Source organism: Leopardus geoffroyi, chromosome D4, assembly GCF_018350155.1.
Source record: "Leopardus geoffroyi isolate Oge1 chromosome D4, O.geoffroyi_Oge1_pat1.0, whole genome shotgun sequence".
Lineage (NCBI taxonomy): Eukaryota > Metazoa > Chordata > Mammalia > Carnivora > Felidae > Leopardus > Leopardus geoffroyi.
Window position 1 is genome coordinate 10,778,349 of NC_059342.1, and position 16,269 is coordinate 10,794,617.

Below are 16,269 nucleotides of genomic sequence, written 5' to 3' on the forward strand. Positions count from 1 at the left end.
TCTGCATTTCCAAATTTCATAGACCACTAGGAAATAAGTTAGGGAAGAGACTTTCAATTTAGACTGGCCCTGTTTCCCCATCAGCACACTGGGACCCATGTCGGACTAGCTGCAAAGGCCTTTGCGCATGCTGAGAGGTGTTGGTTGGCCTGAAGAGACGGACTCTGTGTGCTGCTGGGCTTTGGATGTTGTCGGTGGGAAGGTCAGCACACCCCGGGGTGAGGCACGTATACATGTCCCTCTTACCGGCATAGCATTGCTAGCATCCTCTCCAGACATAAACTGGATCTTTATTGTAATGTTCCGGGCAGATGCTAGTTTATTAGCAAAGTTCAGCCTCTGTGGGTAGACGTAGAGAAGGTTTCTGGAAAAGAAAAGGTAAAGAACCAGTGAATCAAGTCATGAGCATGATTTTGCCAAGTTCTTCAGTGAATACTAAAGCCTATGCTCATGAGGTAATTATTCTGACGGAGTCTGTCCTTTCTGAAGTGAATGATTTGGGAGGAGTGAGGTATTATTGATTCTTCCTCTTCAGCTGCAGTCATCAATGATAACCAGCACTGTTCTCTGCTTTGCTACATGGAAAGATGTGTCTGCTGCAGCTCAGAAAGTCCTACCATCTGAGGGTATGGAAATCTGCCTAGAGGGAGTATGTCTGATACAAAGAAAGCAAAAAAGGTTCAGCTCATCTTCAACGAAACTCATGACCACATCTCATTTCTTTTCTTTTTCTTCCTTTTTTTCCCTTTCTAATCTGTATGCTGTGGTTTCAATTTTTTCTTGGCATTGAATTCTGGATATGTTTAGCTTTCTTTTCATATATATTTATTTTTAAGTTTGTTTATTTATTTATTTATTTATTTATTTATTTATTTATTTAGAGAAGGGGAGGGGCAGAGAAAAAGAGAGAGAGAGAAATTCCAAGCAGGCTCTGCACTGTCAGCGTGGAGCCTGACGCAGGGTTTGAACTCACGAACTGTGAGATCATGACCTTCACTGAAACCAAGAGCTGGTCACCCCTCTTTTCCTACCTAAGATGACTGTTCAAACCTCCAGCCCACAAGTTATATGACAATCACACAACAACAACATGAAAAATATATCCATCCATCAAACAACTATGCGACAGCTACTAGGCTAATTATCATTTTGTATGTTTTTTTTCATTCTATTCGCATTATTACTAGTATATTCCACTAAAAGGTAAACTCCGGGAAGGCAGAGATTTTTATCTGATGTTTTTATCCACTGATGAATCTCCAGCATATAATACTGCCTAGGACATATAGGTGCTATGTAAATATCTGTGGAATAAAGGAACAAATGTGTATATTTTTGAAGAATCCTATCCTTGACTCAAAGAAATAATGATACTAACGATTATAGAGCACTTATCCTGGGTCAAGCAATGTTCCAAATACTTGGTGTTTGTTAAACTGTTCAAGTCTCATAATTATCCTCTAAGTAGGTACTATTGTCATGGCATCATCCCCATGTCACAAATAAGGAAAAGATGAGATACAGAGGTGTTAAATCATTTTCCCAAAATCATATAGGTAGGAGATGTCAGTCGGGAACTGAAGTCAGGGAGTCTGGCTCCAGAGCTGGGCTCTTAACTACTAAGCTGTATTCCCTCTGACAAGACTCCCACAGAAATGACCAGAATGGTCTTTCCATCCTGTGCTATTCATGACATCTCTCGGTGACAAGCGTGCCTCATTTTCTGGGTCTTATTAACAGATGAGTGTCAACAGTACACAGGGCTGATTCAATTAGTGTCACCTTCTTTGGGCAAACATCTTGTCCTTCTCACACTTGGTCCACTGTTCTAACTCCTAGGTAACACAGTCTCCTCAGACAGATACATGCTTGTCCCAAAGGCTTTCAAGAGGACAAAACTACCTTTGTGTGAACTAGACACAGGAGAGGAGTGACCAAGAGAGAGAGGACCAGGTGACTAGATTTTCCTTTGTGAATAGTAGGTTCTTATAATACTTTATAAAGATTTGCCTGTTAATTGATATAAGGGTTTCTTAACCTCACCGTTACTGACATTTGGGACTGAAAACTTCTTGTTGTGGGATGGTCCTGTGCAATGTAGGACATTCAGCACAATCCCTGGCTTCTACCCGTTAGATATTAGGAGTGTCTCCCCCCTACTCAGTTGCAACAATCAAAAATGTCTCCGGAAATTGCTAAATGTTCACCCGAGGGGTCCAAATCACCCCCATTTGAGAACTACTTATCTACACATGTGATTTTGTGTGGTAAAGATCTGTTCAACTATACCCAGAAGATTTCCCATCTTTTTTTTTTTTTTAATGTTCATTTATTTATTTTGAGAAAGAAAGGGCACACATGAGCGGAGCAGGGCAGTGAGAGACAGGGACAGATGATCCGAAGCGGGCTCTGCACTGACCGAACAGAGCGTGATGCAGGGCTTGAACCCACGAGCCGCAAGATCATGACCTGAGCTGAAGTCAGATGCTCAACCAACTGGGCCACCCAGGTGCCCCAGATTTCCCACCTTTAATAGATATAGTCAATGCCGTTCACTGGGTCCATGTTCAAATGTAAAGTATGCTCTACTGGAAAAGGGAAAAGTCAATACTCAAGTACGAGGCAGAAGATGAAAATTTTAAATCTGTTTAATTTATGAAGTCTGCAGTAGTGAGGGACTGGAAAATCAAAAGGGAAGGACTAAGCTGGCATTGACTCTCGTCTTGCATCCATAACCCCTTCGTTGTAATAACCAGATTTATCCTGCAGTCACGTGTGTGTGAAAGTGGTCATTTTGGACCAGCGTCTGCATAAATGCCCAGATTTACCCCATGGCTCTTCCTTGCTACGACACTGTCAGCAGGGGACAACACTAATAGCCACAGCCCTGGACAAGACCAAATGGATGGGCTGAGTGAACCCGCTCCTGAAGGACCTGGCTGACAGCCCCACCTCAGTGATTTGGTACCAGACGTGTAAATAAAAAGCGAGCCATGTGACAAAGTTAATGCTCCAGGGAGAGCCCCCTGAACTATCAGGAATGGACGCAGTGATCCTCAGAATCCCTGGTCTGGTCAGGCAAGAGGAAGTGAAAAGCTTTCTGAAGGTTTTGTGATGGGGGTAGCTCTCAGAGCTGAGAAAATACGAGAATGCAGGGGCTAGACCTGGGCCTTTAATAAAAAAATCATATTCTCAACCTAGCTTTGCTTTCGTAACGAAATTTCGGGGTTTGACATTTCTGTTCCGTCATATGTTTCACGCAACTTATCATTGTTGAAAGCGACGATGCTTTATTTCACTGAGTGTCGTAAAACCTTCAGTCTTACACCAGCTATCAAGCAAGGTTAATTCCGTTAGCCTGCTGGTCGCTGAAGGCTGAACACAACACAGCAGTGCCCCACCTGTTCCACAGAACCCTAGCGCTTTGCAAAACGTTAACAAGTATGTGGGGAAGTGGAGGAGCTGGGTGACCAGATGCTGCTGGGAAAGACTGGGAGAGACTAAGATACACAGGTTAATGTGCACCGTGAATTTGCTGTCAGGGGAAAAGAGGCCGCTCCTCTCCCTCCATGTTTTGACCTCGGAACTCATTTCATTGATCTGTTCTTTCATGGTATGTTTCACATGCGTAATGTTCTGAGAAATCACCTGGGAAAACACTGAAATGAACTTATCTGGGGACAGAGGAGCATCCCACATCGAGGGAGGAAAAACGCATCACGATTCTCTGCTCAAAGAGGTTGCAAGGTGATGAGGGACAACTCTCAGGTGCTCAGGGAAGAAAATGCTACTTGGAGCTATCAAGAACACACAGGCGCTCTCTGCTTCGGCAAGTGCAAAGGTCAGGGAGGTCTTACTTTACCCTCGACTCTCCGTATTGGGCAAATTTCTGGAAGCACAGCGGGGGTGACACAGTGCTGGTGACAGATCTGAACTGCTGTGTCTCGTGACCTCTCTAGGGCACTCTGTGTCTTGCACTGTACTTCTGATGCCCTGGCGTGGCAGCGGCTGGCGCACACACTTCCCCCTGCCTGCTGGCCTTTGTTTCCAGCTCTTTCTAGCTGCCATCCTGTCCTTTTGTTGATCTCTTGTGATCTCAGGATCACAAGTGGCTGTAAACGGTTCACTGCAGTGACCGGTTCCTGCACTTCAGTGAAAAAGAATATAATTGCAAGGCAAGAATGTCATCACAAGGAAATTGATTAAATTTAGCAAACGGGCATAATATTCAACAAGCTTCAAAATCCAGGAAAGCGTCAATGCCTTCCTCCGAAACGTAGGTGTCAGGCTATGATACAGTGAAGGGATGGATGTAGAATTTGGGGGGTGAGAGCTGGGAGCCACCCAGTCCAAGCCCCAACTTTTGAACATGAGAAAACAGAGGCCCTGGGGGGGGGGGGGGGTCGAGGAACAGTTCACCCTCTGAGTTAGCCACAGAGCAGACCCGAGATCAAGTTCAGTGCTGTTCTGAACATAGCCCGTGCCTGTCTCAGTGGCACCTCCCAAACCTTGCCCTGTCGAACGGAGGGAGACCAACCGCGAGGCTGTTAGGAATGGACACGGATGTCATACTGAGGATGGGATGCCGTTCAAAGTTGGGTGTGGGCACATGGGTAGGGGTGCAGACCCCCCTCTGCTCACTCTTGCTCCCCTTTGCTACCACCGCTCCATCTGCACAGCGAATGCTGCCTGAGCGGTAGCCTCAAGAGTGGTTAACGGCATTGGCTCTGGAGCCAGAGAGCTGGCCTTGGGCAAGTCATGGAGGCTTTCCAAAGGGAGGCTAATAATCACACCTCCCTTGCAGGGCTGTGGTGGGCACTCACGAGTAGGAATGCACTAAGGACAGCTGTGACGATGACGAGGCTTTCCTGCCCACAGCTACTAAGTCTGACACACGCCACAACCTACACTCTCCGCTGCAAACCACTCTCATGTCTCGGCTGGACCACTGTGATGCTTCCAACTCATCTCTTGGCGTCTACGTTTGTCCCTTATCATCTACTCCCTGTATATCGGTCAGGAGGACCTTTCCAAATGTAAACTAGATTACGGCAGGCTCCTGCGAGGGTTTCCCAAGCTTCGCATCATGATCCCTAGGTGATCGGCCCTTGGCAATCTCTCTGACCTTACTGCTCATTACTTTCCCACACTGGCCTTTTTCTCGAGGGCCTAGAACATTCTAAACTGATTCTTATGTCAGGGCTTTCGCACCTGCTCTTCCCCTTGCTGAGAAGAGCTTCTTCCAGTTCTCCACATGACCAGTCCCTTCTCATCTCCTGGGTTTCGGCTCACATGTCACATCATCCAAGAGATCTTTCCTATCATCCTTTGGAGTTGGCCCACTCCACTCCCTCTCTCACGCCAACTCTCTCTCTTTCATAATCACGATTATGAAAGTTATATGGTTATGGCAATATGTATCCATTTTTTCAATCTTGGAGAGTTGAAAAGTAATGAAAAGTATAGAGAATAAAATATCAACTACCCAATATCCCACTGCCTTGAGGAAAATCGCTGTTCAGAGTAGCGTATTTCCTCCTGCCTTTATTTCCTCTGTACGTTCAACATTTTTATCATACTGTATAGACAAAGCTTTTTGTTTTTGTATCACTGAATGTTCAGTTATGACCATTTTCCCAATACACATGGCTTTGATGGCTACATGATTTTTCGTGTTATGAATGTGCCATAATTTGCACCAGTCTCAAAAATAAACATTTAGGCCATTTCCTTTGTCTCAACTATTAGGCTCTGATGAATCCTTTATCTATCTTGCCCCTTTGCAATATAGTGTCCTTTTGGAAAAATCTCTTTAGGTTCTATAAAGTTCAGTTTCTTCATCGTTGAATTAATTGGAAAAAAAAAAACCCCACCAGGGGCGCCTGGGTGGCGCAGTCGGTTGAGCGTCCGACTTCAGCCAGGTCATGATCTCGCGGTCCGTGAGTTCGAGCCCCGCGTCGGGCTCTGGGCTGATGGCTCAGAGCCTGGAGCCTGTTTCCGATTCTGTGTCTCCCTCTCTCTCTGCCCCTCCCCCGTTCATGCTCTGTCTCTCTCTGTCCCAAAAATAAATAAAAAAAAAACGTTGAAAAAAAAATTTTTTTTAAAAACCCCACCAATCTACCTTTATTTATGCTGTGGTTGAAGAAATAATGAGCGAAAGTTTGTAAAAATGCTTTGAAGTAGGTGGGTCAAAGGGTCTGTGTAAATCACGACCGTCGTCACTCAGACTGGATAAGCCGGTGAGCTGTCCTCACGCTCTTCTCCCGCGTCCCAGTACAGGGGCACTGCCTACCTGACCCACTTGTCCTTCAATTTTGCACGTTGCTTCCACAGGGGTGCTGGACCCTTGTTCTCAAACATCATCACTATGGGTGCTCAGGGTCCTGCTCCATACTGAATGCGCTTTCCACAGGACACACAGGTGGAGGGAAACTTCAAGAGAATTTAGTTCAACATCCCTTTTTGCAAGCTGGAACCTGATTCCAGGGAGGTTAAATGGTTTTGCCTAAACATTTTTTTTTTTTTTTTTTAAGGAAGATGTGTCTCCCAAGGATCATTTTATTTCTTACCTCCACGATGCTAAGTAATGTGTTTTGTTAAATATGCATGCTTTTAAAGAAATGAATATATGAAAAGCAATAATGTTATCTCTTGGGAGGGAAGATCTATCTGCAGGGTGGGTGATTCACAGAGTCTAAACCAGGTAAGGGTGATTATCAAGAAACTGACAAATGAGCTTGTATTTTTATAAGTGATAAATTATATGCCTCAAATCAGCTGGAGAAAAACCCTAAGAGTTATGTTATCTCATGATTCTTGAGAAGGTAACCTATAACCAAAATAGGCATCAGTGGTTATGGCCGAGCGATTTTGAAAGCTGCTTTAGTTAAGTGTGGGTCCAGCGTATGTGCATTTAGTACAATCCAATCTTCCTCAGCGCAGATAAAAATGGTTTTGTTTGGTTCTATACGTCACGACATTTAACTGAACACCTGGTATCCATCAACAGCCTTCTTCCCAGAGCCACATCTGATGGCTTCTTTTGATTACAAACTGTTTTGGAAACTTCGAATTTTTTCCACTGATTCAATGATTTTTAAGCTGCTGTAATTGAGCAGCTCCAGGAAGTCAGAAGTTAAACTCGCAGAATTTGATCATTCTTAGATCCAACTGGCGACCACACTCTCCCTGCTCCTCACTGCCTTGGGACTGTCTTCTATTACCTTTCCTGAAAACAGCCTAGCACAGGGGACCTAGAAATCCTGCAAAGCCATAATGCAAAGAACACTGGTGTGCACCCTACTCAGTTTAGCATATTCTCTCTCCAGGGTGAGAAAACGAAGAGAAGAACCTGTTATTCCAACGATGACATCTGTGTTCTCTCCCAGAGGCTTCTCTAGCTTGGAGTGCAGCTCAAGGAGCAGGCGAGCTACAGCAAAGAGAACATCGGGCACTTGTCGAAACGACTGGACACGTTGAACCGCTCTCTAGTGGAGCTGCTAATGCAAAAGGGCCAGCAGGAGAGAGAGCTGAGCCTGGAGAAGAGAGCCGGGCAGCTCGGCAAGAGGAACGAAGGCGTCCACCTGCTGGTGGCTGAGCTCCAGCACCGGCTGGTTCCAGGTGTGAGGCATGGAGAGAGGCGACAAGAAGCTAAAGTTGCTGGAGCGGGAGAGGGAGGAGGCTGCAATTTTCACGGAGGGGGGGGTTCGGCTGACAACAGTGGTGGACGGTGTCGTGGTGAGTGGATCCTTGGTGATAATCTGTGTTGACTGCGATTTTGACAGATTGGAAAATAAGCCACGAGATAAGAATCATCAAGTTGGGGCTAAGCCTTCTATGAAAACACCTAGTTAAGGGGTGCCTGGGAGGCTCAATCGGTTAAGCATCTCTTAGTTTCAGCTCAGGTCATGATCTCACGGTTGGTGAGATCGAGCCCCGAGTCAGGCTCTGTGCTAGCAGCATGAAGCCTGCTTGGCATTCTTTCTCTCCCTCCCTCCCTCCCTCCCTCCCTCTCTCTCTCTGCCCCTCTCCTGCTTGCACGTGCTCTCTCAAAATAAAAAAAATAAATAAACATTAAAAAAAAAAAAAGAAAAAACCTGGTTAAAAAGAGCAGTGGTACAGAGTAACCCTTTGTGACACGACTGATTACTTATCTTCCATTGCTGAGAATGGCAACCCAAACTATGTTTGGAATAAAAAAAATGTGTCACTTCCTCCCAAAGGAATGGATGGAGGACCACCTGGTCATGTCATAAAGCCAGAAACCTAGCCTTCTAGACTCTGAGAATATTTTACTTACAGGATCTTGGAAATCCTAAAGAGGATCAAGGTTCAAGGTCAAACAGTCCTTGGTGCTTCTCCTGTGTCTCTTTGAAAGTGAGCCTGAAGTGCGTTCATTGGCTTATCCTCCTTGAACAATGTTGGCATGAGAATTCAGAATATAAAATTTTACCTAGGACAGGGCTGTAAATATCCAGAAACTGAATAGGCACAAAGGGTAAGGTGTAATAGATAAGAACGGGGAAGTAAAAAAAGCAATTTGATTTAGAAACGGAATTGGTGTCCATTTTGGTTTTCTTTCTGTTATTTCAGAATAGAACTTATAACAAAGTAGTAATATCAAGTACATACTTTAAAAAAAAAGGAGGGGGTGGGGTGCCTGGATAGCTCAGTCGGTTGGGTGTCCGACTTTGGCTCAGGTCATGATCTCACACTTTGTGGGTTTGAGCCCTGTGTCAGGCTCTGTGCTGACAGCGCAGAGCCTGGAGCCTGTTTCAGATTCTGTGTCTCCCTCTCTCTCTGCCCCTCCCCTGCTCGTGCTCTCTCTCAAAAATAAATAAATATTTTTAAAAATTCTTTAAAAAAGGAGAAAAATTTTTAGATTGCTGATTTTGTGACTGGAGTTGTCCCCACCTTCTTTTGAAGATCAGTAATACCCAAAATTTAAGCTGCTTTTATGCCAGGGAAGATGGGCCTCAACGGAGACCTGTGATCAGTGGTCTTACCAAATGAGAGAGGGGTGGAAATGTCCTTTAAAAAACTAGAGAATGCTCTCTCAGTGTAAGGTGGACAAGTCTATTTCCTCACCTGTAAGAAAAAGGTTGGAGATGAGTCTCCAATGCACTAACCCCTGAGAAGTGCTTTGTCAGCTGTAAACGCAGATGTCACTGAAGATGGTCTTCCTATCAAGATGGCATCAGCTGAGTGCGCTTTAGCGGGCAACCACCAACACTCTTCAGGGCTGAGGCCTCAGTATACGTTACTTAGGGAACCGGTCCATCTCTCCAGGTTTCTCTCTCCATCTTTCAACGTCTCTCTGTCTCTATCTTCAATCTGTGTGCGTGTACCTCTTTTTTTTTTTTTTAGCTCCCCCTTGCTTTCTCTCTTTCTCCATGTCTATGATTAACCTTCTCCCCGCCTCCTCACAGCCCCTCAGCAAAGGACAAAATGCTCTTTATGAGGGAGCTCTCCTCCAGTTCCAACTGGCATCTATTTCCTTCCACATGTGCAGCAATGATGACTTCATGCCAAGGACTGGGACTGGCTTGTGGGCATGGCCACTTTCCCCTCAGGATGACAGGCGGGAGCCCAAGATTGAGGAACATCTTAGGGTTTCATGAAAATGTCTGAGGCCTCCAACATTGTTAGCTCCAAAATATGAAAAGTAAAATCTCAAAATCACAATTAATGATTTTATTCATTTTACTATTTTTTAAATGTATTTAAGTAATCTCTACCTCCAGCATGGGGCTCAAACTCACGACCCAGAGATCAAGAGTTGCACACTCTTCTGACTAAGCCAGCCAGGTGCTGCGTGATTCTAAAACTAAATGCTTACTTGGGGGCGCCTGGGTGGCTCAGTTGCTTAAGCGTCTTCAATTCAGGTCATGATCTCGTGGTTTGTGGGTTCAAGTCCCGCATTGGGCTCTGTGCTGACAGCTCAGAGCCTGGAGCCTGCTCCGGATTCTGTGTCTCCCTCTCTCTCTGCCCCTCCCCTGCTCACACTCTGTGTCTCTCTCAAAAATACATAAACATTAAAAAAAATTGCAAAGAAAAAGAAAAGCTGAGTGGAGGCATCGTAGTGAGATCAGCTTTGTTAAAATAAAATCAACTGCTTACTACGTATAACATTTTGTCAGTTCATCAATGGCAACTCTACTGAGTTTAACCTAGAGGTGAAAAAATTTTCCCATACTTTGCAGACTGTTTATATATATATATATATATATATATATATATATATATATAGGGATATATATCTCATATATATATATATATATATATAAGAGGGGGGATGGACAGAGAGAGGGAGACAGAGGATCCCAAGCAGGCTCCACACTGACAGCAGAGAGCCCGATGTGGGGCTCAGGCTCATGAACCGCAAGATCACGACCTGAGCTAAAGCTGGACCCTTAACTGACTGAGCCACCCAGGCACCCGATCTCAGTATGTTTTAAATAACACGTGGTCAGGTGCTTCAGGTTTAGGGAGACCTTAAAAGGCTCTTGGCTACGGATATGCAGTAGAGGGAGAATAAAATGCCAGCAAAATCAGCTTGGCTATTTTATTAGCACTCCTAAAGCTTGAGATCCATGTGTTGGTTTCCCAGAGGACCACTAGCAATACAGGCTGAAGTAGATGGGGTGGTAAATTAGTACCCGGCTCTCCTGATACAACACACTGAAACATACTGCATAAAAAGCTCTCCAGTTTCCTCCATAAACATGCTCACCCTACTTTGGTAATTTCAAAGTATTTCTTTTTCTTTTCTTGTGTTTAAAAACTCTTCCTTTCTGAGGCGCCTGGGTGGCTCGGTCGGTTAAGCGTCTGACTTCAGCTCAGGTCACGATCTCACAGTTTGTGAGTTTGAGCTCCCACATCGGGCTTTGCACTGGTGGTGTGGAGCCTGCTTGGGAGCCTAACACTCTCTCTCTCTCTCTCTCTCTCTCTCTCTCTCTCTCTGCCCCTTCCCTAGTTGTGTGCTTTCTCTCTTTCAAAATAAATAAATAAACTTAAAAAATAACTCTAGCCCTTTTTGCAAAGACAGAGCCAAAGAATCGATGAACTATTTGCTGACGTGGAAATACAGCAAAACCGCCTGCATAAACGAGATGCCCTCATTTGAAAACTACGGGGAAAGGTTGGTGGCTCTCACTCCTTTTAGTAATGTGTTAGCAACTGACTTTGATTCTAACAGGACGAAATTCAAGCCCCTGTTAATATCGGTGATCTTAAAGTTGTCTGCGACTTACTCAAACCTTCCAAAGGAAATTGCGAATCTAGATACATTCTTTTAAGGTGGTCGTGCCAGATGAGCAGCTGTGGTTTTATTTATCATCCACATTTCACTGCCAGGAAAATATGTCTTAAATGTAATAATAAAAACAGCTAACAGTATTTGACCCAACTTCACTTAGCAGATGATAAAACAGAGGCACAGGGAGGATGTGTAATCTGCCCGAGGTAACAGGTAGCAAAAGGCACAGTGGGATTCAGACTCAGGTGCCCTGAGGCCAGACCCAGTGCACATAACCATCACTATTTCTAAGAACAGCAGCAAATGTCTCTTTGGTCCACAGATTGACCAGAACTTTATTATAACGTAGTCTTCTAATTTATTATTTACAAGGGCAGAAGGAAGTTCGCCCAAACGGTAAGTTTTTTTCTTTTTTTAAGGCATGAAATAATAGAGTTAGCTTTGGAGGGTGGGTCCTGTCCCTCGCTATTGGAGGTTTTGATGTTTGAAATACATCAAGAGCAAATTGGAGTCAGAAATCTGAGAGCTCAATATTTGCTATAGCCCAGAATTACCTAGGAAACCTGCAAACCTAACGTTTTAAGCAGCGGCATGCTTTGTAAATACGTGCTTATGAGGGAGCTAAGGCTCTGCGACTCAAAGGACGTCCTGGGAGGAGCAAAGCGCCCGCATCAGCACCACCCGGGAGCCAGTTAGGACGTCACAGACCTGCTGAATCAGAACCTGCATTTTAACAACACCCCAGATGATTCAAACGCACATTCAAGTTCGAGCAGCACGGATCCAAGAGAACTGGTGTGTTTTTCATTTGTCAGAAATATGAATCCTGTAGTTCATCATGTTTCCCTTTGTTGTTGTTGTGTTTTTGCTTGGCTGCCAGGAAGCAAGAGGTCAAATGTGCAGCTAACTTTTTTTAGGGACTGCCGAAGACATTAAGATATGTCCTGGTATTAACCTTACCCAGATTTACATTGATTGCCCTCTCCTTATTTTCCTTCTACTCAGAAATTTTATCCTTGTTATACAGCCCCCTTAAGCTGCCCCAAATTATTTTTACAATGAGGTTTATAAATAAATGCATAAAAATGAGGCATTTTCCATGTCCTGTCTTGACATTCTACAGTCTCACGCCATGACCTGCGTTTGTTTCTGTGTCTAATACTTAAGGTTAGATCGAAGCACAAATTTACAAAGGGATCCATGGAAGGTGGAAAGGAAAACCCTCACGTGTAGGATGTAGGGCATGCTCCAGCTTCAGAAATCAGAGAGAGAGAAAGGGACTGTCAAAGGCTCTGTCCTGGGGCCCCAGTCAGAGCCCACACGAGGCTGCCTGCCCTGGGAAACTGCACAAGATTCGAAGGAGACACTGGGGATGGCATCACAAGCTTGTCCCTCAGTAACCGCCGTGCTCAGGAGGCCAGGCCGCAAAGTTTTGTATACGCGCTGGGACCGCATTCTGAACTTGGGGGACCCCTACCCTCCAGCCCTACAAAAAGCAAATGCAGTTAAGAGGCCAGAGACACAATGTTACCCAACTGTTTAGAAACACTGCAATAAATGACCCAGCATTCTCTCTCTACGGTCCTGTTATGCTTTAAAAAAAAAAAAAAAAAGTGCTCAAAATAGAAAACGAGAGGGAAAAACAAAGCAAAACAACAGTAAACTCCAATAACTCTTATCATAGCACTTTTCAAGAAGGGGGTAGGGGTAAGGAATGTCCACGTTTTCTCAACTGATGAACTACAGTTTGAGCACCACATATGGTGTCTTTATACAGAACTATTATTACATTGTCTTTGAACATGAACTAGACACAGCTCCTATGACATTTGTAGAGCACCTTTCCTATTACATCAATCCTATTCCTTATTTTTATGGTTCATAAAGTTCCTCGTAAGTGAGAGTTTGGAAAACCAGCACTCTTAATAAATAAAGCAGGACTTCAAGCTGGGGCCAAGAGAATGCCACCTTTTAGACACATGTGAATGCACGTGAGCTCTGAAACAGTTACTTGTTTAAGAAAAGTCAACTAGGGGCGCCTGGGTGGCTCAGTCGGTTGAGCATCCGACTTCGGCTCAGATCATGATCTCGCGGTCCGTGAATTCGAGCCCCGCGTCGGGCTCTGTGCTGACAGCTCAGAGCCTGGAGCCTGCTTCTGCGTCTCCCTCTCTCTCTGCCCCTCCCCCACTCATGCTCTGTCTCTCTCTCTCTCCCTCTGTCAAAAATAAACACACTTAAAAAAAAAGAAAAAAAAAAGTCAACTAGAGGGGCAACTGGGTGGCTCAGTCAGTTAAATGTCCAACTTCGGCTCAGATCATGACCTCCCAGTTCATGGGTTCTGGCACGGTGTTGGGCTCGGTGCTGACGCTTGGAGCCTGGAGCCTGCTTCAGATTCTGTGTGTGTCTCTTTCTCTGCCCCTCCCCTGCTCATGCTCTCTCTCTCTCAAAAATAAACAAACACTTTAAAAAAAAAAAAAAAAAAAGTCAATTCGATTTTTGGGGCATCCGGGTGGCTCAGTCAGTTGAGAATCTGACTCTTGATTCCGGCTCAGGTCACGTTCTCACCATTTGTAGGTTCGAGACCCATGCCAGGCTGTGCACTGACAGCATGGGGCCTGCTTGGGAGTCTCTCTCTCCCTCTCTCTCTCTCTCTCTCTCTCTCAAAAGAAATAAACTTAAAAAAAAAGTCAACTAGTTTTCAACAGTACAAGACCCAAGGGAAAGTTGGGACATTTACAATCTCAAGTCTTATCTGGACCAGATTCCCTTTGAAAAGAATCATAAATACACATAAATATTTGAAACCTGCTTGGGAAAACTGACTGCTTTAGGAAAAAAAGTAAATCTCTCTCCAAGCTTGCTTGAAATATTTTTTTTAAGCCATACTTTGTTGAGCTAAATGAAATTTTACCAATTAAGATATCCATGTTACCAAATATTTTTTTTTGAAACACTGCTTACATTTCAAATATTAAGAGGTTTAAACATCATCCACAACCACCTTTGTATGAATTCGTTTTCTGGATTCCTTTCCTCCTTACAAAGAGGCTGGATTTCTGGACTGTCGGTGTGAGTGGAGAAAGGGGATGGAAAGGAACAGGGGGTCATTATTAATCGTGAAGCTGGATCCGGATCTGGATCCTTCACAGGACAAGGAGTGACAAAACACAGAAAGGTCCCGAATCCAAATTTTTTTATTCCACATATTTTTTTTAATCCTAAAACCTTCTTAACTTGACCCTGACAAAATAGTCAAAACATTCACTGGATAACAGCATCTCTCCCAACTCCCAGCTACCTCCACGGGACCCATGATGTGGTTTTCAGGTCTGTTGTTTGGATATTCACTGTGACTCCCCCATGGGGGGGGGGGGCTCAGAAATGTGTTGAATAGATCAAGCCCCCAGTTGGTTTATTAGACCCCTATTTTCTTTTTTAATTTTTTTTCAACGTTTTTATTTATTTTTGGGACAGCGAGAGAGCATGAACGGGGGAGGGGCAGAGAGAGAGGGAGACACAGAATCGGAAACAGGCTCCAGGCTCTGAGCCATCAGCCCAGAGCCCGATGCAGGGCTCGAACTCACGGACCGCGAGATCGTGACCTGGCTGAAGTCGGACGCTCAACCGACTGCGCCACCCAGGCGCCCCAGGTGCATACACATTTAAAAAGAAATCTGTTGGTTCTCATTTCCCACCCCCATCATGTTCCGTCTCCATGGATAACTTTTCATATTAAAAAAAATTTTTAATCTTTATCTTTGAGAGAGAGAGAGACAGAGAGAGACAGAGCGTGAGCAGGGGAGGGGCAGAGAGAGAGGGAGACACAGAATCCGAAGCAGGCTGCAGGCTCCGAGCTTTCAGCACAGAGCCGATGCGGGGCTCGAACTCACAGACTGTGAGATCACGATCTGAGACGAAGGTGGACGCTTAACCGACTGCGCCACCCAGGCGCCCCTAGACCCCTATTTTCAATGATTTCTTTTCTTCTTCTTTTTTTTTTTTGGATGACTAGAAAATGTTTAATGAGAATGTATGTTATCTACACGGGCGGGATTGGAAGAGAACTACTTTGGCAGTATACATTTCAGACATCCTGCACAGCTCACCCTTCCACAGCTACATTTACCACTTCACTCAGAGGACTTGATATAGATTTTAGAAGTACACAGATTCACAGATGCTTGGGAGGTGAGAGCATGGTGGGGCGTGAGGGAGGGTGGGGGTGAGCTGCTGGCATACTGGGCAAGCAGAAAAGTGAACACACTCCCTCATATGTATAGCTTCAGGTTATTCCTCACTACCGATTCTAAGAAAACTTGGGATTATTGGTTTTAAACCCCGTAACAAATTTTTTTTTTTCTTCCTATATTGCGGACTTGTTTTTTGGAGTGTGGGTTACTGAGGGGCAGGCATGGAGACTCTTCTCACCTTTGAGGATCTGTCAAGAAGTGGTTATTTTTCTACTAGGGAGTGATGTATTACAGATGTCCTGGAAACATACCAGGCTGACCGGAAGATTCTCCACGGCAAGTGGTGTCCTCAGCATCCACAGGGGTACTCTGCCCTCTGTCACTCCTCTTTCTACCTCTTTAGACTCCTTCAAATTCACACAACTGGAGCACCCCAGCTTTTGTAGTTGGTTCCAGACTGGGGTAGTAGCTTCCCAGATGGCTCCCAGGAACCCCTGCCTCCTGGTATTCTTGCCCTGTGTAATACCCTCCCCTTGAGTGTGGGCTGGACCCAGTGACTTGTTTCTAACCAAGAGAACACAGCAGAAGTCACAGGATGTCACTTTGGAGGTTAGTTTTATATAAAGACTCTGCCTTCTGTCTTGCTTACACACAGAGCCTCTCTCCTGCTTATTCTGAGGAAGCCAACTGCCATGTTGTTAAGCTGCCCCATGGAGAGACCAACACAGTAAAATATTCAAGGAGGCCTCTTGCCAATAGCTAGCGAGGAACTAAAGCCTTTACAATCCAAGAGGAACTGAATCCTGTCAACAACCACACGAG

At 44.8% G+C, this 16,269-nt stretch overlaps 1 protein-coding gene across 7 annotated transcripts in view; it reads right to left on the minus strand.

Moving 5' to 3' along the window:
- The window catches only part of DOCK8 (dedicator of cytokinesis 8), a 229,527-nt gene that overhangs the window by 89,019 nt on the left and 124,239 nt on the right, over positions 1–16,269 (minus strand). For all 7 annotated transcript variants that reach the window (XM_045469434.1, XM_045469433.1, XM_045469432.1 and 4 more), the window contains one exon: positions 247–364. In XM_045469434.1, the coding sequence (XP_045325390.1) occupies positions 247–364 (118 nt within the window). The remainder of the gene's footprint in view (positions 1–246; positions 365–16,269) is intronic.